Source organism: Mytilus edulis, chromosome 4 (assembly GCF_963676685.1).
Source record: "Mytilus edulis chromosome 4, xbMytEdul2.2, whole genome shotgun sequence".
Taxonomy (NCBI): Eukaryota; Metazoa; Mollusca; class Bivalvia; order Mytilida; family Mytilidae; genus Mytilus; species Mytilus edulis.
In genome coordinates, this window is record NC_092347.1 from 70666725 (window position 1) to 70694694 (window position 27970).

Sequence of the window (27970 nt, forward strand, 5' to 3'; positions counted from 1 at the left end):
CCTCGCGTTTTAAATTTGAAAATTTAACCGTCTCGAGTGGATAAATATCGTATCACACTCGATGACGTGGTAGAATCTACATATATTTAGATCTAACTCTGTCTCAATATACATCAGTTTTGTTTAATCTTAATGATTGAAAACGTAATACATTTATGTCATTATAAGCTTCATTTGGCTTTCAATGATCAATAATCCATCATTTTAAATGCATTATAAGCTGTCAAATTCATTACCACCTAATTGACTTAAACTGTAAGCTTGAATAGTTAAGATAAATTATAATATATTACAGCAAAAAAAAAGACTTATAAGCCAGGGCCAGGACAAACAGTGCAATACCCTCTTGGGTAGTCAAGGTTGTTAAACCTTCGTGTTAAACACACATGTAGTAATGGTATTCCCAAACCAGTAAGACCTTACTATACATTAATTTGCCTTTTCTAAATTAGAAAACTCTATGGTGGTTATCTTTGTTAATATCTAAATGTCTGAACCTGGAGCAATTCATATGGACTAACATTATATGTCTGGACCTAAAGCATTTAAAATCTGACCCATCTGGACTAATGTTATCCACTTGTCTATTGTTGAATATTGTATAATGACCTTTTGAATTAGATGTCTTATTGCATGGTCATTTAGGCATACTTTACATACATCTCAGTTCATACATATTTAATCGTAGATATTTCATACATTTAACTTCTCTGGGAGCATATTTCTATGTATAAAGGCAATCTAGATAAGAGACAGAAGACTTGTTATGTCTCGTAGTTCGTGACAACTAATGTTACATTTACATTTTGTAAGTGGCTTCTAATGTCCCCATCTTAAGAACTGGGGAAGGCCTTCTAGACATTTGCCAATTGCAGCTTGAAGCACACATATAAATTTGTATAATCTGGGTAGCATGTACTGGTTAAAATGTTTTTTATTGAGTATCATTCTCAAGGCATAATGACAAATAATGCACCACATCAAATTGAAGGTTTGGTATGTACCGAAGGCTATAAATGCATATTTTTACTAGAGATCTTCAAGGTCACATACTGTAGTTGTAGCGTACATATTTTTGTCGTAATTTAACAATACGTTAAGTGACTATTAGCAGCACAGTATAAGTCTGAGCTTTATATATTTAGTATTTACATATATCAGATCTGTTGCCTACATGTGCTGGAATAATCAATATGGTTTTCAATGAGAAAGGATAGAGGTACCTTTTGGAATCTTTTGGAATTAGCTAAAAAAAAAATTGAAGTTGAAATCTGATGTCCAGTTTTGAATTTTTCCATTGTGAAACCTTTTGCTGTACAAGTTTATTACAAATTTATATGTAATGCAAGTGTTTGACCATAAGGACAGTATTAAAAGTGCTGTGAATTTTAAGAAAAAAAGGTGTATTTTGATTATGGTTGTGCAATGTTCAATGCACTTTGCATACAGTGCATGATGTCCGACTTTGAATTGTTAGACTTTAAATATATCTCATTTTATTGTCAAGCAAACAATTATCATTTAAAAAGAATGTGTTATTTAATTTTACATTTTTGAAGACCTTGAAAATATTTAAATAGAATGTAACATGTTTATTTGCCTTTTAGATATATAACATCTAGACAGATTTCCTGGCAGCAATAGCTGGAAAATATTTATTCATGACAGTGACCTATACCTTCAGGCTCACAACACTTTTTATAAGCTATCAAAAAGTTTCATGTTAAGAATTTCCCTGAAGTTTTTTTGTGACCAACTACCGTAAAAAAATAAACTTTTTTTAAATGTCATCAGTTTCATAATAAATTAAAGTCTGGTGAATTTGTTTTATTTGCTAAAAATAGCGTAAATATGATATATTTATGAGACATTAAGCTTTAAGTTATTTGCCAGTTAAACTAAAGTGTTAAGAGTTGTTCATATGTACATGCATAAGATTTAAGCTTTCATTTGAAAATAGTTGTTTTAAAAGACCCACAATGAGTTCTTTTACTGTAAAAGTAGTAATAACATCAAGAAATGGATATGCAAATAAAATTCATACATGTGACTGCATGGATATATGTTTTTTGGGAATTGCAAAACAGGGTTGCAAAAAAGGGGTCCATATCCTTAGATTATAAATCAACTTACAAATCAACAATGACTGCTTTCAATTTTGTATACAACATTTTATTCTGGCTTTTAGTTACTGTTCATTTATAAACTAAATTAATGTATGTAAATGGCCATGGGATATGATAGTAATTATGCCATAGCACAAAAACTGTCATTTAAATGGAATACATATCTGATAATTTCTAATTAGTTACAGGTTTTTTACAGCTTTCAGAGTTTAAACCAATTAATCAGTCTGAATTTAGAAAATCTTGAATCAACATGATATCTTGAGAAGAAATGTATAATATTTGCCAATATAATCGATTATGTATTTACATGTACTGCTTCAGGGAATGTAGGTATATTGTGCATAAATATTAGTGGTAAAGCTTATCTTTGTTTACTTTAGAAGTAGTGAAAATTACCTGTCCTATTCAAACTAACTGAATGTGCCAAAAAGTCCACATTTGATGGTAGGAGATGCTGGAATTGTAGTTTGGTATAGAATCAAATGTTAAGAAAAAAGTAAAATCACAAAAATAAGACACAGTGCTTGGTCATTAGTTTATTGGGGCCTCGGTGGCAGAGTGGTCTAAGTAGTTACTATCAGATAACACTTGAGGTTTTGAGTTTAAACCCCGCTCGTGTGGGTGCACTCAACTCCAATCTTAATTGACTAGGGTTTTCAGTGAGTTTCCCTACCGAAGGTCAGTGGTTTTCTCTGGGCACTCCGGCTTCCTCCACCAAAAAAAAAAATGGCCTCCACAAAATAACCCAAAAGTGGAGATAAAACACCAACAAACAATTTATCATTAATAGATAGATATAGGAAGATGTGGTATGAGTTGTTCATTTGCAATTTTCCACTATATTTCATATAAAACCTAAATTAAAAAAAATATTGTAGAGTTAACTTTTTTGCTTTATGGGATGCCTAAATATCTTAAAGACATTCAACATATGATCAGTAAAACATTTCAGTGTGTGCACTCTAGAATTATTGCACATTTTGTCTTGCTGGTGCCTTTTATGGATGATAATTTAGAATATTAAGTCTTGCTGACCTTTTCTGCAATTTATTTAGTACCACCACTCTAAACAATACAACAGTAATCTAGTAATGGGAGAATATTTGATTTCATAATACAATAATAACCATAAATCAATATTTATAAATTTTCAGTCTTTGTCTTGTACCTATAACCATAGCTCCATTATGTGACATACATACATTTGATTTTAACTTTATTTCCATTAAAAAGTCAATGGTCAATATATGATAAAAAGAATAACTTATCCAAGAATTCAAATATAGAAAAGTATTCAATTTTAAATTATGACCAAACAAAACTAATAATTAACTCAAGGACTATGCAAATTCTTTAATTAATGTGTTTGGTCACATGATGAAATTTTTTTCTCTTTTTGAATCTTGGATAAGTTATTCTATAAATAATAGATGATCATCTCATAGTCTTTGGTCTCTACTGGATACTTTTCTCATAAGCAATCATGATAACCATTTCTCCTTAATTTAATATTCAGATTATTCTGCAGTTTTTGTTGTTTAAATATAATTAATTCAACCAAAGGAGTAGGTTCAGTAAGACCCCTTTTTGGCCCCAAAATATAGCAGTTTTACAAAATTGTAAAAATGTAAACCTTTAGTTATTTATTGGACAGTAGAATGCTTCTGCTACATACATATGGGCTGTTTTTGACAATACAATGCACATATATCCGGTACTAGCACCATTAAGTCATGCTAAATTACTGAAATCCTCATAATTCTAGCATTTTAGTTAAATTTTAGACGGTTTTCGTGTAAAACGAAAGTGGCCACATTCGTGTTCATCCTTAATATTGTAATGTAAGTTGTATTTTATGATAACACATAACATATATAAAGGTTGAGGATGAACACGGATGCGGCCACTTTCATTTTTACCAAAAACCATCTGAAAAGTGACATTTTTCGGCATATTAGGTAGATTTTTCATATTTGAGCTTGAATCGGATCGTTTTTAATGACTAAATCTGTGAAAATCTTTTACATAAACTAATTAATTCAAATAAAATAGACACTTAAGTGTTTAAAAAGTGGTCAAAATCTTTCGTCGGATGAACCTGAAATTTGAGGCCAAAATCGGTCCTTACTGGACCTACTCCTTTGTAAACATCTTCAAATATAGAAAGTTTTGTATATGAAATACTTATTTGCAAAAACATTGACATGTAGAAATTTTAGTTTCATAAAAAAATGAAATAGATCAGTCACATTAAATTTTTGGATTCTTTGCGACTGAAATTATGGTTATGAGAGAAAATTGAATTTAATCGGAAAACAGATAACAAATCTTTACTTCCTATAAAGGTTTACATGTACTAAACAAGCTGTTGAATATTAGTCCATTCATATTAATTGACAAATGATTTGCTATTATCTTAAGTAGAATCAATATGAAAATGATATGTATCTGAAGTTGATAATCCTCAGGTTGCAGATGTTTATCAGCTTGTTATATTTATAGAAATTGACCTACATTTCCAAAGGGGAGGAGTTCATGTGGAAGCTAGGTACTGACCATTCCTCAAAAATAAAAAAAGATTGCCATGAAATAAGAAAAGGAAAACAAAAGTTCTTAACTGAAATAAAATAGGCATTAAGTATAACCCTTGATCGTCCGTGTGACTTAAGTCCGTCTATCCTGTATTCCATCCTTCCTATTTCATTTCAACTTAGGTTTGCTTCATTCATATTTTTTGAAACTGATACACAATGCTAAGAACCCAAGTGACTAACAAATTGCAAAATTCCACAATCTCTAGAAATTTCAACATACAAACCATTGTTATCATGTAAATTAAATAGATAATATTTTAAGAAAATGTATTGTTGGAGACTGGGTAAAAAAAGATATCTAGTGAATAAACTGATATAAGGGACGACATCAAAAGTTCAATGTAGGATAAAAAACTTAATTCACATAGTTTTTTCACTTACCCCCCTGGACAATCATAATCTATTGGAAGGTCTTCCAAGACCTCTTAACTTAAAGCAAGACTGGTTAAATTAATTGCGCTTATGGTCTACTATTTAAAGTAAATATGTACACAAATATTAGCAATAGAAGAGTAACATACACATAAACTTGTTCTGTAGTTGTCAATAAAAAATATATAAATTATAAATATACCCTGCTCCGGTGCCAAATAGTAAGGTTTCCAAGTCTTAACTAAAGTTACAAGTTCCCTTTATGGAATTAGATTGACCTTGGAACAAAGAGTACAAACCCATTAGTCTTAGCAGATGTGATGTATTTGTTCAATATTATGACTTTCACCAGAGGTTATTCAATCCTTGCACAGGGAGAAATAATGTAAATCTTATATCTCTCTGGACATGAGAGAGATTATCCAGAATGAAAGCTGTTATCAAGATATGAAATATTTACTGGCATCATGGAATACTATATTGATTTTTCCTTGTTCAAATGCATTTGAAGTAAATGGCTCACAAAATTGTATTTGTTTTATGGTGCACTTTGCAAGTCCATACATGTATAGGTAGTAAAATTAAGGTGGATTGAATAATTTATAAAACCATATATTAAAGGAACAGAAAACCATATATTAAAGGAACAGATTTGTACATGTAATTGTATTTGATTGAATATAAGTATTTATTCTGGTGACAGCATGTAAGTTCATAGAAATGTGGACCAAGATATTGAAAGTCTTTCTTTTGATAGAATGGCATGTTTTGTATATGATGTAGGATGAAAAATTTTATCACAAAAAAGGCCACCTATGGACCATCTACTAGGAGTGCATTTGTTTCTAACCCGAAATTTTCTCATCGATGACTATCGTTTAGTAAACGTTAAGCTGCTAGAAACAAATACATCGTTTAATAAACTTTATCGACCCCAAGTTGTCAGACAAAAATAGATTACACTCACGCACTGTAAACAAACAGGTAAAAGTGCGGGAAATAAATAACCAGGACTTTGCGAAAACAACATGTGCTCGTAATTATTTAAACGACAGTTGCAGAAACAAATTTATCGTTTACACGTCTCAACGATAAACGATCAACGACTACGCGACTATTTTGCGCGTACATCGTTTATGTGAACGATGTCAACATTGACCAAAAAATGTAAGAAACAAATGGATTAAACAACTACGCGCTTAGTCGTTTACATCGTTTAGGTTAGAAACAAATGCGCTCTAGGAGTTGTTCACCCCTCTATATATGATAAGATCTACTGTCATGGCAGCAGAAGCTAAGCAAGTTTAATGAAGAGTGCATTTGTTTCTAACCCTAAATTTTGTCATAGATGACTATGGTTAAGTAAACATTACGCTGCTAGAAACAAATATATAGTTTAATAATCTTAATCGACCCCACATAGTAGAGACAGAAATAGATTACACTCATGCACTGTAAACAAACAGGTAAAAGTGCGGGAAATGAATAACCAGGACTTTGTGAAAACAAAATGTGCTTGTAATAATTAAAATGACAGATGCAGAAACAAATTCATTATTTACACGTCTCAACGATAAATGATCAACCATTACGCGATGTCAACATTGACCAAAAAATATAAGAAACAGATGGATTAAATGACTCCGCGTGTAATCGTTTGCATCGTTTAGGTTAGAAACAAATGCGCTCGTAGTTCTGTACCTTGGCTACCTTTAAAGGAAAACTCCAGTATTGAAAAGAGTCCAGTAGACAGCAGCCCAACAACAAAATGAAACGAAAATGAATACTAGAGGTCAGCATAAGGTCTTTAATGCCAGAAAAGGGTACAAGTACATACTATGTGTCAAAATCTAATTAGCCTCCCCTAAATCACTGACAATATATGCTTCCAAGAATAAAAAGTGACCGGACAACTATAGTTATATATAGTACCTAAAAATTAAAAAAGGGGAATTTACGATGACCCATAAACGTTACAATACACCATGCCACACTGTTATATCCATTATTGTACATGTGCAAGAGATTTTCTTAAGATCTTAAATACGACAACTAACAATTAACGTAAGAGCTGTAGATTGTATGAATTTGATTTTGAGGAAGAAAATATATTCAGATTTGTGTAATGTTGACTGGCATGATGAAAATACTTGTAAACTAATATTTCTGAATGTTATATCTTTATTTAAGTCACATGTATTGGTGTTAAATATTTCTGTTGTATGTTTTATAATTCATCAAACAAGTCATATTCTAAATGGGAGATGAAACAAAGAACTCTCAACTTTGATATGAGTTATATATATACAAAGTATATTTATTTATTTCATCTTTGTTACTGAATTATTTTAGGTCTGAGCCCAGGGACATGACCAATTATTGACCTAAGCCATTATTCATTCTCGGTAAACTTCTTACATATTGGCTAATATCACTTCTGTATATTAATAATAATAATGTAGTACTTTTAGATAATGAATATATACGATTTGTTGCTTATATAGGCATAGATGATCCATTTACATACATGTAATTGATGAGATATTTATGATGAGGAAAACACACCTTAATTTAGTAAATACTGGTGTTAAATGAAATGTAAATTTACACATGTTCAATGTGCGTCACAGACAATGTGTGTGAAAAAAGAGTCTGATATATATTGATCAACAACTGGAAGTTTTTCCCTTTTTCCAAATACTGGGTGAGTTTGCTGATCTTTCTCCCAGCATTTCAAGACTTGATTTATAAGACTGACCAATTCTATAATTAAGCTCTATAAGTCTGGGATTTAAAAAAAAAAGAAGGACATTTTGAACACAGGTCATCTTTGTTGTCACTGGTTGAGTAGATACTCAACCGGATGAACCCAAGTATTTTGGTGTGGTTAGCTCAATTATTAGTTCTCTGTGTAGTGTTTCGTGGGCTGTTGTTGGTCCTTTTTCCTTTTTACGATAGTGTCTGTTTTCTCTAACTTGTTGTTTTTGATTGCTACCTTGGTATATTCTCCCTGTTTTCTGAAAGTTTTACTGGATTTAGAATCATTTAGTTTTTAGAATCAATTTGACAATAGGAATGATTTGACCAGTCTTCTTCCCTGTTTTGAAGTTTTTATTATATATATATATCTAAAAATAGTTTGGCCTAAAACAACAAATAGGTTTCTTTGACTACATGCTTTATATGTGCTTTGAATATCTTAACAGTCTGATCTATATTAGTATACTAAGATATATATAAATAAAAGTAAACTTTCAGAACCTGACATTTTATATGAAATATATAAGTAATCCAATTTCCATATATAAATCTTAGATTTTTTATACCTTAAACAAAATTGTTTTTTATGTATGCATTTTTATATTTGTGTAATTTTGTAAACTGTTTAAAAATTTATTTATTTATTTATTTTTTCTTCAAATAAACTATGCAATATAATTTTCATAATCTTGTCTGATTTTTGTCTAAGATTCTGAGATTCTGTAATAGGCTGAGTTTGTGAGGTGGAGTTTGTTATAGGCTGAGTTTGGAATAGTCTTGAGAAAGTTCTTCGCTGAGTCATTAGGGAGTCCAGCGAAACTGATAATAATGACGGAAAATACATCTGGAAATCATTTTATTACAAATCATTCCCTAAATAACAAAAAATGAATAATTGTTTGGAAGGAAAACGCACAACAGTTTGTATACTACTTTAAGGGTATAGAGCCATATTGATTTCTGTAATCTGTAAATCATCAGGTTGCTGTCCCATTGACATTTACTGTGATTTAGGCCACTTCACCTATGTCTGTCAGTCCCATTAACATATAGGCCACTTCACCTATGTATGTCAGTCCCATTGACATATAGGCCACTTCACCTATGTCTGTCAGTCCCATTGACATATAGGCCACTTCACCTATGTCTATCAGTCCCATTGCCATATAGGCCACTTCACCTATGTTTATCAGTCCCATTGACATAGGCCACTTCACCTATGTCTATCTGTCCCATTGACCTATAGGCCACTTCACCTATGTCTGTCAGTCCCATTGACCTATAGGCCACTTCACCTATGTCTGTCAGTCCCATTGACCTATAGGCCACTTCACCTATGTCTATCAGTTCCATTGACCTATAGGCCACTTCACCTATGTCTGTCAGTCCCATTGACCTATAGGCCACTTCACCTATGTCTATCAGTCCCATTGACCTATAGGCCACTTCACCTATGTCTGTCAGTCCCATTGACCTATAGGCCACTTCACATATGTCTATCAATCCCATTGACATATAGGCCACTTCACCTATGTCTGTCAGTCCCATTGACCTATAGGCCACTTCACAAGTCTGTCAGTCCCATTGACATATAGGCCACTTCACCTATGTCTATCAGTCCCATTGACATATAGGCCACTTCACCTATGTCTGTCAGTCCTATTGACATATAGGCCACTTCACCTATGTCTATCAGTCCCATTGACCTATAGGCCACTTCACCTATGTCTATCATTTGTCACTTGTTAAAGTGTCAATTTCAATAGCACACACTAATTATATTTTTTTTTAAATGCTGTATAGACTATTTGCTACCTCTAGTTGTCGAGGCTTCGACTTTAGTCGAAAAAGCGAGACTAAGCGAGACTACATTCAGTCGTCGGTGTCGTTGGCGGCGTCCACAAATATTCACTCTGTGGTTAAAGTTTTTAAAATTTTAATAACTTTCTTAAACTATCCTGGGTTTGTACCAAACTTGGACAGAAGCTTAATTATGATCATAAAATAGTATCCAGAAGTAAATTTTGTAAAAAAAATAATTCATTTTTTCAGTATTTTACTTTTAAATGGACTTATATTTTCTTCCAGTTAACCATACATACATGTACAGTCTGCAGTTGTTTTTAAAACATTTATTAGATTCATAAACTATCCTGGATTTTAACCAAACTTGGACAGAACATTACAATCAAAAGATTGTATCAAGGGGAATATTTGATTGAGTTTCTTCCTCATTTTTGTTGAGCCTTTGATTTACAGCAAAAGTAGGCGAGACACTGGGTTCCGCGGAACCCTTACAATTTTTTTTTGATATTTTGACTTAAAGATGTTCAGGGTTTGATCAATTAGGTATGACATTGTTCTTTATTTCTACACCTATGGTCTAAAAGTGTTTTGCTTAGGTATGATAAACAAGAAGACAGATGTGTAGAATGTTACAGTCTGACACCTGTACCCTGTTAGGTTCTATGATATATGTAGTACATTTCTTTAAACTGACATATTACGGTCAGGACTTCTGTTTCTGAGGTGTGAGTTAATGAGTTTTGGGTCAATTTGTATCTATATATGGTGTAAAAATTTATATATAACAATTTACTAAAGGAGGCTTACAACATGTACAACATATGTCTCAATTGATCAACAGTAAAACCTGTTACAAGAGCCTGCAAATCTTGTGCCAAGGCCACAATTAAAAATATTTTGGTTTGCACCCTACCCAAGGTTGAGACAATGGGTAGGTAGGTAGGCATTTTCTTTTTTTTTCTTTTTTTTAAAGAAATTGAAGTATCAGATGTTTATTAGTCTTCATGCCTATCTGATTAAAAAAAAACATCTTCAAATCAGGACAATAAAGAATTTGAGTAGGCAGCTTTTTTCTGGGTAGGTAGGGTTTGGGCAAACAAACCTATTCTTTTTTATGGCCCAATCAGTTCAAATTGTTTGAGGGCCAATAGGCAACACAAACAAAAGTTTTGATGATTTTCACTTAGTCAATGCATAATTCATTATTCCTTCATTCCTCTATATAACTTTCATCCATCTCCTTTAAATATTGAATTTGGTGGAAAATTTTGACAAACTAAAGTGTTATATTCATAGCTGATGGTTTAATGGTGTAAAATTGATGCTAATAATATGTTTTGGTCAGAACAGGCTTCTGAAAACCAATCCTTGATATAGTGCATTAGTGGGTAGAAAAGTTATCTTCAGGAAATTCTGACTTAATCATGTGCTTGAAAACCTGTTGTAAAAAGAAGTAAAAATTAAGACCCTGACTTCCTTTTCAATTACACTTTTGTTTTGGTCAGACACTGGATTCTTTTGTATATACATGTAGCTAGCATATTCCCCTTCTTGACCTTGAAGATAAACAAATATGTTTCAGGCTGTACATAGTTTTATTTGCCAATGTCAACAAATATCCACTTACATTTTATGAAAAGAAATCTATGTATTTTGAAATTGATTTCTCTTTTGAAACTAAACAATAACAATGATTAGACATATACTATTCACACAGTGTGAAATATATATATTTATTAAAACACTTGACCTCGATCTAATAATAAAGATTATGCGAAACCAATACCAGTGCCAATCAATAATATCAAAATTGTATCTGACACAACATGTGATGTTAAAAGTTAGAATATACATATTTGAAAGTAAAATTTCATTTCTATTACTTCATAATATATTGGATAATGAAGTTATGACCTAGTTTTTTTGACTTGTTGATGATGTGTTGTGAAATATGAAGATTTAAATGTTTGTCATGACGTCAACAGTCCCAGTTACCAGACAAACAATTCTGCGTACATGTAATGGGGTGGGCTAAGTACATTTCTAAGTATTAAATCAAGTTTATGTTTATTTGTCCTTGCTCAAACTTCCTCATGCTTGTTCTTTTATTTAAAACTTTAAAATCTTAATTAAATTATGACATATAAATTACGTTCAAAAGGAAATATTCATCTGTTAGCAGGATGCTATGTGATCATCGATTTTTACTCCTACACTGGATTAGTAACAGTGAAAACGTTCATTACTATAACAAAGATTGCACCACATTTTTGTGGCATCTGTTAAGGTGTGGGGTTAATGTTTGTGTCTCTTACGAATTTAAATATTCCTTTGTCCTAGTATTTTTAAATCAGAGCGTTTCATAAATTTATGATTCAATTTTATCATTGTTGCTTGGTTCAAATCAGTCCTTGGAAACACACTTGAGTTCTGTAATTATTAGTAACCAGAATCAGGCATGACTTAATTGAAATGCAACAGGAAAACAAGGAAATTGTGGATTACTTGGAAAAAGACATAAAAATATACCTGTATAGGAAATCAGATAATTTTGGTTCATTGATTTTTGTTTTTCTTTATTTTAAAATATGTAGTATGTTTAAGTTAGAGGAAGACATGCTTTTGATGGTCATGTTTTGAACAGGAAGAGACCGACTGAATAAACAGGATAAACCTGTATAAACAATTCTCCCTTCCCTTTGTCAGCATAGTAAAGCTCAAGAGTACATGAATTGTTTATTAGTTTCAAGTTAATGTGTTGTAGCTTTTCCTAGAATTTGAATTTTCCACAAAAATGGTGGTATTGATTATGGATAAAACTTATGAATCTAATTATATAATATATTGACATAGTGCAACATGTTGCCAAATGGAATTTGATATTTTTAAATTTGATGTGAACTGGTGTATGTACATATAGGGAGTGAATATTATTAAAATCATAAAACAGTAAAATTCTTCTTTTTCCTGTTTTATAATCCTGGTACCTTTGATAACTACTGTCACAACTAGATATGATTTTTGATTGAACCTTGCTTTTAAAAGCTTACCAGGGAGAAATCAAATTTATTTCAAATCTGATAGAATTATCATTAAAACAAAGCATTTTCATCCAGCAACACATTACATAATCATGAGATTCTTCTTAGTTTTTACCTTCCCAGGGTCAAATGTGTGGTGTGGTGAGACATTCGATTAAATATGCTTACCAAGCAGGTTTAGTGACAATGTTAATTTTGTTTTGCATGCTACAATAGTTAAGGTACATATAGGTAAGATATAGGTTTAACTCTCGGTCAGAAGCAACACCTGCTTTCAAAATTTGTAAATAACCCCAATAAACAATATCTGCACTTTGACTTGATCTTATCTGCTTTCCCCTTCAAGTCCTTGGATTATAAAAAAAAATGTGTGGAGGTATTTCATGATGATACCTTGTCACCTGACTTTGACTCCTTGTTCATGCTTTCAGTCTTCACGCCGAGTGGCAGCCCAGGCAGCCCAGGCTGGTAAAATTGCTCTCGGGCCTGTAAAAATCAGACCTACAGGCCAACAGAATCTAACTAAAATTTTTCAAAAATTGAGCTGCGGGCCTGTAGATTTAGCAGTTCAGCGTGAAGACTGTGCTTTAGTGGGCTGGATAATTATTTCAAGATGACCCCAGTGGTTGGGTTGTGTTCAAGATGAGGTTCTGTCACAGGTAGTTTTGAGATCTTTTCGTTGGTGAGTTAGTGAAACACATCATTTCCATGGTTTAGTAAATCAGATTTTACTTATCCATTCTGTTACTTTCTAATTACTGAACTTGTTAGTTTCAAGACCTCATTTACCTGAGCAAGACATTTCTGTGTGTCCTCTTTTGTTATTAATTTGTTTTTACTGTTGATAATAATTTTGTGGTTTACTTGTACACATTATGATCCATCTTTAATGACATTTTTTTTGCTGCGTATATGATAATTGTTAAATTACTAAACTAGATTTGTTTGCATTTAAGGTTTCAGGAAATCTATTGTTTATTCATAAGGCCTAATTAGCATGAGTCATTTACATCTATGGTTTATATGAAAATATTGTGAAGAGACAACATTTCATCATGTATCCAAAGTTGAATTTTGAAATTCTTCCTTTGATAAGTACATAAAATCTAATTTAAACTTAATTATCATAAAATTGTCATCTTCAGTGACAAACAGAGATATAGTAAACCAGAAATGATGTCCTTGTTACAATTTAATGCACATATTTTATTTATTAACTGCATATATATATCACCAATACGAGTCAAGCATATATAAGACAAATATATGTTAAAGTAGCAGTACTTATAGCTACAACGTATTCAGTTATCTAGTCATTTAAGTCCAGTTGCAGGAATCCATCTAAAACTTAAAAGTGTATGTTTTCGTACATTTTTTAAAGAAAATTTTTGATATCTTTTTAATATCTTTTTAAAAAAAAGCTATTTTTACATTGTCTAGTTACCAGAACCAGTCTAAAAAAATATCACTGCATTTTTTTTTTTTTTAAAGAAAGACAACTCCAGCATATATGTTCATTTATAAACTAAGTCACTTTACAAAGTTGCTTCTTAAGTATTGTGTTTATATCTTTATGTTATGCCCCATCCTCTAAACGGCTGGGAATAAAGTGTTACTAATGACCATCTTTGTGTTGCTATCAAATAAAACAGTTGTCTAGCTTTAATTTCATTCTGCCTGTAGAATTTGAACAGATTTTTGGTTTATAAGTCTATAATAGTATTTACACTGTTGGCGTTGTTACATTACATCTAGTTTTATAGCAAAGCATCACAGTTCATGATATAAGTACACCATAATGTTAATTAGTACTGAATTCAGACCTCTCAGGGCCTTATTTTCACAGCATATGTGATGGAGGTGTAACTCAATAAATAAGTCAGAATTAATTGGTTTGGGATTAAAGGATATCAGGTTGTAAAGTTTAGATCAGAGTTTGTAGAGGATTCTCAAATACTCTTTTTATTTATTTTGCTTACTAAATTGATACATGATTGTACTTTCAGAATCATAAGAATGGAAGAATGATTTATTAACCTTTATGTACTGAACTTAGGCAATGCATACTTTACTTCATTACTTTTATAGGGAAATTAAAAAATCAAAGCATGTTCCAGTTAAGCGAACATACATGTAGACAGTCATGTTTACCTGGAAGGAAAATTGATGAAATGATCAGTTGATTGTAACCAAAATATTGTAGACTGTCTGATTTGACATTTCTTTGGAAAAAAATTCTTATGATATGGACTTGGATTAATTTTGATTTTATTTTTTCCTGTTGCGCAGTCAAAACCAAGTGTACTGAACAGAAAATTCATTGAAATCCTATACACCACTTGAAATTAATATTCAAATGAAAACTCTTGTGTACAGTACAGAAATGTTAGTTATTAGAATTCTATACATGTATCAAATTAAAGAGTCAATTCTAGTCTGTTGTGTATGATTATTTTGCCTATCTAATTAAATAGAGATAAAAACCAACAAAACCCATGTCTGATTCATATACCTAACACTTGAAAAAATCTATAACTTTCATTAAAACATTGAGATTTCTTGAATTAACATATACACCTTCCTAGATTAAACTGTTGGGATTGTGTACTTTTGGTATGTCTGGAATTTGATATAAAGTACAAGAAATTAGATTAACTATTTTAATCCAGGTTTTTGCAATTGGTAAATAAATCTGTTCAACAAAGCTAAGTTAAAAGGTATTACATATGTTAATTCCAGTATTAATTTCAGTAGATCATGGTAGACGGTAGTTATGCACTATTAGGCAAATTTAACCTTATGTCATTTAAAACAAAATTTTGCCTTAAGTGTAAACAAATTTTCAGATCCGCCTGGCCCTAGACGCTATACAACAAATTTATTTCACTATAATTAACTTCATGGTAAGGTTTTTTCACAATACATATAAATTGGAAGTCATTGAACTGTTGTTTATTATCTGTTTTTAAAGTTTATGGAAGTCTATATTTTAAAAAGGTATTTTTATTAACATCATAGCTGTATGGTATTTATATGACGTTAACCTAAGATAGAAAAACAGCAAAACAGCAATGACATCACAGTCTTTAACAATAGACAAGTCTATACCACATGCCAAACTTTAATTGTCTGGAGTTTTACTTGTCTTATGTTCAGAAAAGTTGTGGCTACCAAAGATTTGCAATTGAGGCTAAACATGTTTGCAGAACAAAAAGCTGTATTTAAAAAAAAAGATACCGACAACCACCAAGGTTCATGACTTTGTGGTGCAATATTCAGGCAAATGTTTTTGTATTGTACAATCTTTAGAAACTTGTCTTATAAATTAACAATGTAGTTTTGATGTTGAAGGTGGATAGGGACTATTCGACTGTTCATAATTTCACGCATGAATTACAATGCACACGAAAAGTATTTTTCATAAATTCGATATTATTTTTTTGAAATATTTTGATTGATTAGAAATGTTAAATCATTGTAGTTATTTCACTAAAAGAATATTTTCGTTATAAGGTGTATCTGTTAAAGGCTCAAAATAACATTTCACCCATTTTCACCATTTTCCCGCCAAAATTTGGCTAAAAATTTGAGGCTAAACATGTTTTAAGGCAAAATAATTTTTTTTCCTTATCGGTGACCTATGTTTTTTATGTGCTCATTCTTTGAAATTGAAGCTATATTTCAGCTTTATATATTACAGTTTTGGACAAAGTGTCATAGAATGTTTTTTTGATATTCCGATAAAAATATGTTAACACTTCTATTTTCCCTATCATTTCAAAATTAAAAAATGGTCCCATTTACATGACCTGTTTAAAAGTAAAATTTTTAGCTTAAATGGTCCGTGACCCCCTATTTTTTTTCGACCAATTTGATTCACTATCTGTAAAGAATAAAATAACTGAAAATAAGGCACTTCTGATAGAAACTTCGAATAGGCCCAAGCCACCTTAATATGAAAATGTTCTTATACTGTAGATGTTAAAAAAACAGAAATCCTTGTCCTGTATTCATGTTTTTTTGTTGGCCAAAACACCCGAGAGATTATTATTTTGGAAGATTCTGTTGCAATATTTTGACCATGTGTTGTTCTGATCGTTTACAGTAATCATTGAACTCTGTTACACAATATATCCTTGTTATTTTATCCCATTGCTTGGTCCGTGATAAGAAAAATTAAGTTTCATTTGTACAAAAAGGGATATGATACACCTCTCAATCCTCCTTGTTGTGTTTTGATCGTCTAATCCTATGCAAAATAGTATTTCTATACTGCATAACACCTTATGAATCAATTACTTTTTTAACAAACAATCTTACGAAAAAATATACATTTCAGCATAATTTACTATCAATTGTGTTATATCATAATATTTGTTTGTGAAAGAAATGCAGGACTTTGTGTAGTGAGCAGTTCATGTTTCCTAGTCTTTATAAGTACTCCAGTACTTTACGTTGATTAGAATGAAAGATATTAACACTTTGTAGAGATACTAAACTTCTTGAGATGCAATCTTTAATTTTTATCTGGTATCTAAAAATGGCTTCATCATGGTTATTGCACAATATCTAGTCATGCAATTGTTTGTCCCAATCAGTTTTTCACTACATTGGTTTTTCTGATGTGTGTATGCATATTATTTTTTCCCTTCACTAATAGGATATATGATAAGTGTTTCTGCCATGTGATGTTTTGACTGTTGAGTAAAGGTCGGTCAGAGCTGTTCTAGATAGAAGACAATAATATTGTGTAAGTTCGAAGCCTTATTTCTCAACCATTGTATCCTTAGATGTCACATGAATGTTGGTAAATAAACTATATTTGTATTATCTCTTTCACCAAAGGCCAGTAAGTATATAAATGAAAGTTAAAAGTTGACATATATTGGCAGTGGTCCAAATGTTATCAAGTGTTGGAAATTCTATTAAATGATCTCTTAATTGATATATTGATACCTGGTCAGGTAATTGAATCTACTGTAAAACATGACTACTTAAGTTTATTAGTAGGTAATTGATGCAACAGTGGGTCTAGTAGGATAAAGCTTCTGTAATATCAGAAATTATTGTATGAAGGTTTTATTGCGATTTTTGAAGAATGGACAAAAATGCAACATTTATTATTGCAATTGCAAGATAATCTGCATCATGATATATATGTATCTGATTGCGAGTTCTTATTGCAAAACACACCCAGCATTATTTGCATTAATAAAAACCACACAATAATTACTGAATTAACAGTATTCAAATGGTAACAGATATTTTATAATGTTTTTGTCTGTTGTTATGACGGATCTTCCAATACAAAAGAAGAAAATTGATAAAACAAAAAATTGGGGAAATTTCCAATTTATTCTGAATTTATTCAAATAAATGCAAGGAGAAAGAAAAAAAGGTTTGATTCAAGTCTTTTGAAGGACTTTTAGGTTCAAATAAAGATTTTATTCTGAGAATTAAACATCTTAAAGAAGTCACACAAACAAATACAGGAAGTTAAGCAGAAAAGGAAATACGTCAAGAAACAAGTGTTATCAATTTATGAGGGATTGTTGCGAGTCTTGAAATCATTGTTGAGTGATAATTTTCACACAAGTTGTTTTCTTTTAGCATTTAAGAAGATCTTTCTTATTAATTGGACTGTGAAACAATCCTCTCAATTCATTTGAAGTCTATCAAGTCTAAATACTACAAAGGTCTTATGTAAAGTTGTTCATCTGAAGTTCGTATGGTGAAGGGTTCTAAGTTTAGAATCATTTATAAACCAATGACCTTACAATTGTCATTTGCTGCTGCTCTATCAAGCAAGTTAGTCTGAAGCATTCTGCATTTAGTAACTATCAGAATATTATATGCTGAACAGACAAAAATCACATTCCTCATTTAAGTCCAGAAATATTAAAGGGACCATATTAAAAGAGGTTGTTGTATCTGCATGTGTCAGGGTAATGAATTTGTGACATTTGCTATTCTTTTCTATGTTGCATTGTATCTATGACTGATTTATTGTATCTTTAAAAAAATGATTTATAGGATAGTGCCTGACCAATTAATTTACATGGAATAGTAATTGACTTCTTCATGTATTATATACCATAGTAAATGACTTATTAATCAGGTGTATTTATTGATTTTTGCTGCATAATGGGTTTTGACATGGTAGCTATTGTCTTTACAAAAATAGACTTAAAATGTAGGTTAGTGAAATGAGGGTAATTAATGAAAAAGATAATAAAAAAATCTGAAGCCTTTCAAAAATTTCTTATAAGTTAGCTCTTTTTGACCTTGAATGTGTTTAATTGAATAAGCCTGTGGATGTTATACATATTTTTGATGTAGAATATTACTCTTGTTTTGGTTGATCACATATATCTCTGAAATAGGAGTTTTGAAATCTCGACCCAGATACTTGACTTCAGAGAGAGATTTCATTATTTTTTCAACAGTAAAAGTTATTGTATATATATGAGTATGGTCATTTGCTCATATATATAATATACATTGCTCAAGGAGCATAGATTAGATCTTTAGCATGACAGTAGAACAGATGTATTTTTTTTTATTTGTATATATTCTTACCTTTCTTTTTCAGGACCAGATGGGGAAATAACCCTTACACCAGAGGATCATATAGTTTCCTGAAAGTAGGAGCTCAGGCCGTAGACGTAGATGCTCTGTCAGAACCCTTAATGGGATCAGAATCTGATAAGGTGAGAGAGATTATTATGAAACCTAAATCAATAAAAGAAGTGAATCTCAGGATATGAGAAATTTTGACCCACTTATTGATTGTTGTACTGTAAATACAGAAATCATTGCGTGCATTTCTTATTGCAGTTTTGTCATTTTAGACTTAAATGAGATTTTAACTTTTATGAATTTTGAGAAAAATCCTGTTTTAATTCATATAAAATATTTCAAAATATCTGTCGCATTTTTTGCAATAGTAAAAACCTTGCAATAATTTCCGAATTTACAGTATATAGAAATAAGAAGATGTGGTATGTGTGTCAGTGAGACAACCTTCCATCCAAGTCACAATTTGTAAAAATTAACAATTACATGTCAAAGTACCCACTTCAACTCTAAGTCTTGACTCACACCAAACAGCAAGCCATAATGACACTTGAACAGGCAAAGCTTGATTAAGGTCCAGTTGCTAATATTAAATATTCAGCATGAGATCAATTAAACAAACTATCAAACAAAAAGGTATAAAAATGTAGGTCTGCTGGAATGGAGCTTGGGAAGTTGTGTCTGGACTGCAAATAAAGAAGAGAAACAATGTTAGATCTGCAATTTTGCATCAGCAAAGTTTTGTTTTGTCCTCATTGGAACCCTTGCTGTTGTGACATCTTGGCAGCACAGTCTAGGACTGTCTCGTGCCCTAGACCACTTGACTAACTAAGCAATATAAAATATAGCTTTGTTTATTTGAGTAATGCCTTATTAATATATTCCTGTGTAATAGACACAACACAAATGTTGTAATCATCAAATGGGTTTAGACTAGTAAAAACTGAATCAAAAGGGAAAATTTATCTGAGCACCAACTGACTCCTTGTCAACAAATCATAAACAAACCTTTATATTGACAAATTAGTATTTACTTTAGTTACCTGTAATTCATGTCTTGACCTACTTTCAAAGAATAATCCATTATAGATTTTTTATGTACATTGACCAGGTTATATTATTTAAGTCTGATAAAGTTTTGTTTAGGTGGGTGATATTGATTAAAAAGAATACTACATGCACATACTTTAACTTTCTTTTGATTGTATTTAGATTATCTTTTCTCTGTGTTCTGCTGAAATAGAATTAGTTTGGGAATAGAATTTAATGAGATTTTTTTTTACATTTTGAGACATTAAGCTTTTGATCAGCAGATAGTTATACTGTTACATTCATTTATATGGTTTAAGTTGAATGAAGGTCAACTTGAAGTAATAAAAGATGTCCTATAAATTTACTTTTGTTTGGCATGAGGAAGATACATGTACATGCATCTAGTCCAAAATATTAAGCTTTGTTAATGTATTCCTATTAGAAATGAACAAGAATTGATTAACTATTGCCAATTTATAATGACTTTCTACTTGAGAAAGTCAAATAATTCAGTAGCATTATGAACGAATTTGGTTCACAGCATCTGTAAGCCATGCTTATAAGCTTTAAAAAACAAACAAAAAATAAGCGTTACCAGTGCTACTTTTTCACCAGTAAACACCGAACGGGAAAGTGTTTGATGAAATATTGACAAATTTTCTCTAAATATTTTGTCTTGTGATAACAACAGGTTTGATTATATCACATGCAGCTTAGAGTTCAAATAAACATCACCAGATGGTGGTGTATAACATCAACTTGAATTTAACAACAAAAAAATGTCTATAACAATAAAAAATGAAAATATTTTAGCTAAAAAATGAAAATATTTTAGATAAACAACATGATCATGACCTAATTTGTTTTATCTGTTATTTCAAAATCTTATCAAATTATTAATTGTTAATTATGTATTTCCAACATGCACAATTAATAACAATCAAATCAAGGTTGAATAGCCCTAAACCATTTCTATTCGAAAACATTACCAAATGGCTATAGAAATATGCAACAAAACATGAATGAGGATAGTCCTCAATTGATTTCATTACTGTTATAATTGTTTATGTTAAAACGTTATGAAATACAGTCTGAAACAAAAAATTTAATTCATTATAAATAAGAATACTGGGTTTGGTTTGCCTTGTTTATTCATTTCATGTTTACCAGCATTCTTACAATATTTTACATTACAGATAAGCAATGCACAAGTAGGAGACATGTGTCTTGAATAATTTTCATCCAGAATGTTCAAGACCAAAAATGATAGAAGCCAACAAAATAATACAATATGAACATCAGAACCAAAATATACCCAAACAAAACAATTATGATAGTCTGAAAATCATCTTTTTCTCAGGACTAATAAGTATGTTTATATATATTTTTATTATTTCAGCCTCAAGTATGCTTTGCAGGGGAGGCAACCCATCCAACTCACTACTCAACTACACATGGAGCATTGCTGACTGGCTTGAGAGAAGGAAAGAGACTGACAGATTTGTACAAATGATGATAGTTGTCATGTAGTCTCATTTTATGTTGTATCATATTGACACAAATTTTGTGAGAGTTATGAATGGTGCAAATGATCATATATATTATTTCTCATTTTATAGCATTATCTCCCTTTAACTTACCCATACCCGTAAATTTACTGCATATGATTATTTTAATGTCCATTTTATAATATTTGTAAATTTATTTTACTGTTAGAGTTTGATTTGCATAAAGCTAAGTTTTCTATGACCTCTATATTTAATAGCAAGTGGAAATGGCAAATTTTATAATTATATGCTTGAAATTCACTATTTTAACTGACAAATCGACTTTAGCCAGGAAAATGAATGATGTAGAATTGTGGATTTTAGTTGATCTATATTACATACAAGTAGACTTAAAAGAAACCTTTTTAAGAAGAATAGAAAAAGAAACCATTAAGGTGGTACCTAACACTACAGGGAGATAACTCTGTAAACTCAGCTAAACATTTTAATTATGTTTTGTTGATAAGGGAATATTATGCTTCTCAATGATCAAAATTAGTGTTTGTCAAACTGATATATAATCAGTGTAATTTTTCTGATAAAATGGTTGGTTCAAATTTTTTGAAATTTTTATAATTTTTGTCAAAGTGTCAAAGTGTTTACTGTCAAAATTTTTTGAAAATTAAACGAGCCAAATTAACTTTAGTGAAAGTGTTGGGTACCACCTTAAACTACATTTTGGGAAAGAAACAATATTTTAGAACTTGGATTGATCCTTGCACTTCATTTGTCAAATTTCTAATACTTTGATATGAATATTGCCACTATTAAATGTAAATACAAATTTTAGGAAATTACCAGGAAAAAATAAAGTTTATTGACAAGTATGTAGAAAACCTGGAATTTTAATAGTCTGTTGGAGTCAGTATAATATTATTCAGTGCAAAAGTTGACCTCAGTATATTTTTTTTCTTGATAAGAAGGCATTTTATAAATTGTTTTATTTTTAACAATAGAAAAAACAACAACAAGAAACTAATGATTATAAAAGAGGATAATAATTTCTAGGAAGGTTTGTCCCCCTCTAGAATATATAACGCAAAGTCTGATTTTATTTATTCACTCATATATATAGTACAAAGGTCTTATATGAGCTGTTATATTAAATGTTTAGGGATACTATAAAAAAAAAATAAGCATAATGTTCAAGACATTGTCCGAAATTTTTCAGGAAGGTCAGCAGGCCTGAAGAGGTATTTTAGGTATCTAGACCTATTCCATTTGTATTTTAATCAATATAACAGGCTTTTCATAAAAGTTGGGCAGACCTCAATTGAACATTGATTCAAAAGCTGATACATGTACCTTTTATTTTTTAATGTTTTGATATTATTTTCACAAAAGTTCATGTTTTTATGAAAAGTAAGTTCAATTTTTATACATGTATCTCCTTTGACATGAATTTCCCACAAAACCAGCTTGTTGAATTTTAGCTGTATAATATTTTTATGACAAAGGTCTAGGTTGTTGAATTTGAAGTGAAAATTTCACATTATAAGTAGCATCTGTGAATTTAGTGGAAATTTAACACACAAAAATTTAGTTTGCTGTTTTGATCACCTAATAACCTCAGGAATAATTCTAAGGTACATCAACATGTTGGCGTTGTGTATAATTATTTCAATTATTATTTATATAGCATTGTATTATCACCTATGAGCGGGTCTTTTAATACCTCAGACTACCAACTCGTTAATGTTATTTATTAAATTTATAGCTAATTCTGTTTGAACACAGTTTATGCATTTTGTTAAAATATCTCCACATATATTTATCATATGATCATTTAAACCAATGTTAATTTTTTTCTGATAGATGAAAGATATTGTTTTGTTATTGTGGGCTTATGAGAAATTTTAAAATGGTGCTCACTGGTCTGTGTACAAGGGAGATTATTCTCTGTTCACAGGAAAAAATATTTTACACAGATTTGATTGGAAATTCTTGAAATTGAAGCTGTCATGGACAGGTATTTGTAATTGTAGTCACTGGCAATGAGTATTTGCAAGTGGTTTGTTCAATCTTGTTGCAGAGTTTTTTATTTACTTTGTTCTACCTCATAAGTTTTGTTCAATTGTCTTATGTGAATCTAACATCTTTTTGAGAAGTCAGTATGCTACAAAAAATAAAATCACTGTCATAATCCTACAAGAAAAAGAAAGTGTTATCATTTCATTTTTTTTGGCTGCATTTACATTCACATTTTCTATGAATACATATTATACAACGAAAATGGACCAAAGATGAATTTCACATCCTTGCCTCAGAAGCTTAGTATTTTCTCCTAGCATAACTTGGGAAATAATAAAGATGGTAGTAAATTTGTCTACCTTTTTCAAATCCTCATCAAAAGGAACATAAGTTGAAGGCAGTGATGTTTGAAGAAAACTTTTGTCAGATGGAATAGTGAATTTTTTTCCAACAGTAAAACGAGTAAAATTGCAAAAGTTGCCAAAAAATAGGGGAAAAAGAAAGAATTTAGAATGTAAGTTTGTTATAGTTTGCTTTGGTGTATTTTTTTTTATTCTTATGCACTGATAGTTGGATTGATTGAAGAAAGAGTCATGCTTTTTTTTTAAATCCACGTTGAATGGAAATGTTTTAGTTTGTCAGATTTTATAAAAAAAGGAAGGAAAAATGTAATGCAATGTATGTTTCATTTAAGTATATCATCACATATTTATTTATGTCATTTTTTTCCCTAGTCAGTCAGTGGTATATATTGTAGTTATTTAGAATTTCTGTAATATTCGGAACTTGTATTTTTAATCATCAGTGATTGTGCAACCAAAATATCAGAGTTTTTGAAAATATGTCAATATAATCTTTTAACATAGTCATAGAGATGAATTGGAACTAATACAAAAATTAATGTTCTACTTTTATTTTAAATGAGAAGACTTATAATAAGTTAAATTTAATAAAAATTTAAAAGCAGTTCACACACTGAAAAAGTTGTGGGTGCTAAAATTTCCCATTTGTTAACTCTGATGTTTTGTATGTAGAATAGTAGGTTATTTCTAACAGGGCTTTTCTAGAAAATAAAACCAAGCGTGAAAATTAAAAAAATGATAATATTGAAGTAAGATTAATACTTTTATTATTTCAATTTCTTGGGGATTAGAGAAAAGGATCAAAAACAGTTGTCATTTCATTTGATTGGGACAATTTACCTGTTTTAAAAAAATAAGTATTCTAAATTACTTAATTTATTTATTTATATGCAAGCAATTTCTTCATTAAAGTTTGGTTTGGGCATCTGCTCAGAAAAACCAAGAAAATCAACATCAAATACAATTTAATGACAACATGGCCTTTGTTTGCAGCCATAACTGTTTCTAGAAAGGCCCTTTTTTATCATCCAGATAAATTATGTTTGATGCCAAGTGAATTTATAAAAATTGTGCAATTGATTTATTTTTAATTCTGTATCAATCTTGAATGTATCTGTACATGTATGTTCTAAGTAAATTAAGTGATGAATGCTAATCTTATTTATACACTGTACATCAGAATTTGAATGTGTACATGTTGAAATCAATGTCAAGTCAGCTCAATTGTCATGACACTGCAAAGGCTTGTTTTGTCTTCTTAAGGTTTCTATTTTTCACCTTCCCTGACTTGTGACTTCCTACTGGTTTTTAATCTTAGGAAAACATATTGTGGCTTCTTTTTATATATACTTTACACGTTTAACTAAAATAATATTAAGTGATTGTACATGATACTGAAGAGGCAAATTTACGGAAAAATAGGAAGTCAAGATGACTAGAAGATGTCTATGGTATGGTCAGCCTAGTGACTAGCATGATTATGAAACTTTGGTAAAATAGCTAATGTCTTGTATATAAGATGTCAGTTTGATAAAACATGTCAGATTCTTGTTTAATAACAGACATTTTATTTTAAAAAAACTAATTGAATTGTATCTGAAATTTACGTATCAATGGCTAGTTGAAGTTCACCCATGTTGTATGTTACAGAACTGATTTTGCATTTATCATCTTTATGTCTTGGTTTTTATAAGTGATCTAATGATCACTTAAAAGACCAGGACATTAATGCAAAATCACACAATCACTTAAAAGACCAGGGCATTATTGCAAAATCACACCATCACTTGAAAGACCAGGATATAAATGCACAAAATTACATGATTACTTTGGGTTCTGATTTTTGAAATAAAAACAGTCATGTTACTAATATTTTTCATATCATAAATGAAGAAAAAACAAGCCTTTACTTTAATAATTGAAACTACCTTAATTTAAAGTTGACATTGACAGGATTATTATATCTTGAGATTTTCATTCAGTAATTATATTATAATGTTGTTTTCAATTGTTTAATTTATGTTCATTTATCAGCAATCTAATAATTTAAAACCGTCCATGGGATGAAAATTATGCCATGCAAACTGGAGTAGGTTTTTATTTCCCTAAAGTTGGTGGATAAGAATATGTGAATTTTAAAAACAACCATGACAAAATGTTGCCTTGGATTTGTTTTGCTAGAGAATGTACTATACTTTTGTTTGGCTATGCCTTTCTAATATTTATTTGATTTTTTAAATTGTATCTCTCAAAAAAGCAGTATGACCTAGAGAAGTCCTTATTTATTTGAAATAATAGTATTGTTTATTACATATATACTACAGGTTATTTCATGCAAGTTTTTATTTATTTTTTTTGAAATAATTGTTTTGCAAAATAATTAAGAGGAAAAATAACTGATATTTTTTTCAAAATACAATCACAAACAGTAACTGTTATAGAATTGAAAGGCCTTGTATTGCTCTGTTACAAACATGTTTTGAAAAAAAAGACATGATATAAGAGGGTATACACTTTATCTATCATCTATTGAAATACCAAGAGAAATATAGAAAAAGAAACATGTAGTACAAGAAGAGGTTCAACGCCCAAAAGATATTTTGTTTTTTTTTATTTTATTTAATACATAAATTTTTTTTTATTAATAGACTTGCCAAACACCAAGAAAGTTGAATATTACTTAGAGGCAGAATTAAAGTAAATAATACACTGAAATGTTAGGTTTGAATTGAAGAATTCATTTGATTTGATGTAGTAAAATAATGAATTGATGCCAAGAAATGTCCTCACATGGAGACAGTTGTAGGATACACATAAGTATCAACTGATAATCAAGCAAAACAAATATAAGTCATTGCAAAGTTATTTGTTAGTTTTTGATGAATTGAAATACATTTACAAGATTTTAACAGATTTTTTTATGAAATGGCAGAGTTGTATTGTTAAACTTTTCTATTTTCTTGTAGATAGGGTAATGTAATCTTTTGTGTCCTATACTCCAGATGATATCTTTGAGATTATTTTATTAATGTCATTATTCAAAAATGTCTTTTCATTGTATCTACACTTAAAGAACAGATTAAAAAAGAATGAATTTTCCTGAGAAAACCAAGCATAGTTTGCTCTGTATTGGAGTAAGGAACCAGTTTCTATAAAGGGATTACATTGTCCTTTCTTATTTATAGATCAGAATTAATGGATGGTGTGTTAGATTGCTCAGTGCTGACTATAGCAGCATACTTATTGTCACATTAAAATGTTCTGAGTATTAAATAAAGTATAATAAATATATCAACAGTTGACTATTATTTTAAATATGACCAAAAGGAGACATGGGACAAATGTCAATGAGATAGCAACCCATGTATTTAAGGAAACCAAACACAAATATTTTAAAAGTGGTATTTTTTTTAAAGGCAAATTAAGGTTTATTGATTTTGATGATATTTTTTTTGTGAAATAAGATTGAAAAAGAAAGAAAAGTGCATGAGGCAACAATATGGTGTCTCAAAAATTTCAAAGGAATAGTTCTTTTATTACTAATTTTGTGTACCTATCAACGAAGTAGTGAGATACAACAAGACAGAAGATACCAAAGAGACAATCAAAATTTATAATTTCAAAGAGGAAACTAAAAAACCGCAGTTTATAAAACATTAAGAGAGACTAAGGTGTGCTATTGTCAGTGTCTGCAGTGTCAACCATTGCTAAGTTAGTGATTAGGTCAGTTTCAGATGAACCACAAATACCATGATATTATGTTTGCAGTTGTGTTAGCAT

At 30.4% G+C, this 27970-nt stretch overlaps 1 protein-coding gene across 1 annotated transcript in view; it reads left to right on the forward strand.

The window, feature by feature from the left end:
- Positions 1-27481, forward strand: part of LOC139520427 (spermine oxidase-like) — a 44933-nt gene extending 17452 nt beyond the window's left edge. The window contains exons 5-6 of the mRNA XM_071313026.1: positions 19295-19412; positions 21710-27481. Of these exons, the coding sequence (XP_071169127.1) occupies positions 19295-19412; positions 21710-21823 (232 nt within the window). The 3' untranslated portion in view covers positions 21824-27481. The remainder of the gene's footprint in view (positions 1-19294; positions 19413-21709) is intronic.
- Positions 27482-27970: the final 489 nt, after the last annotated feature.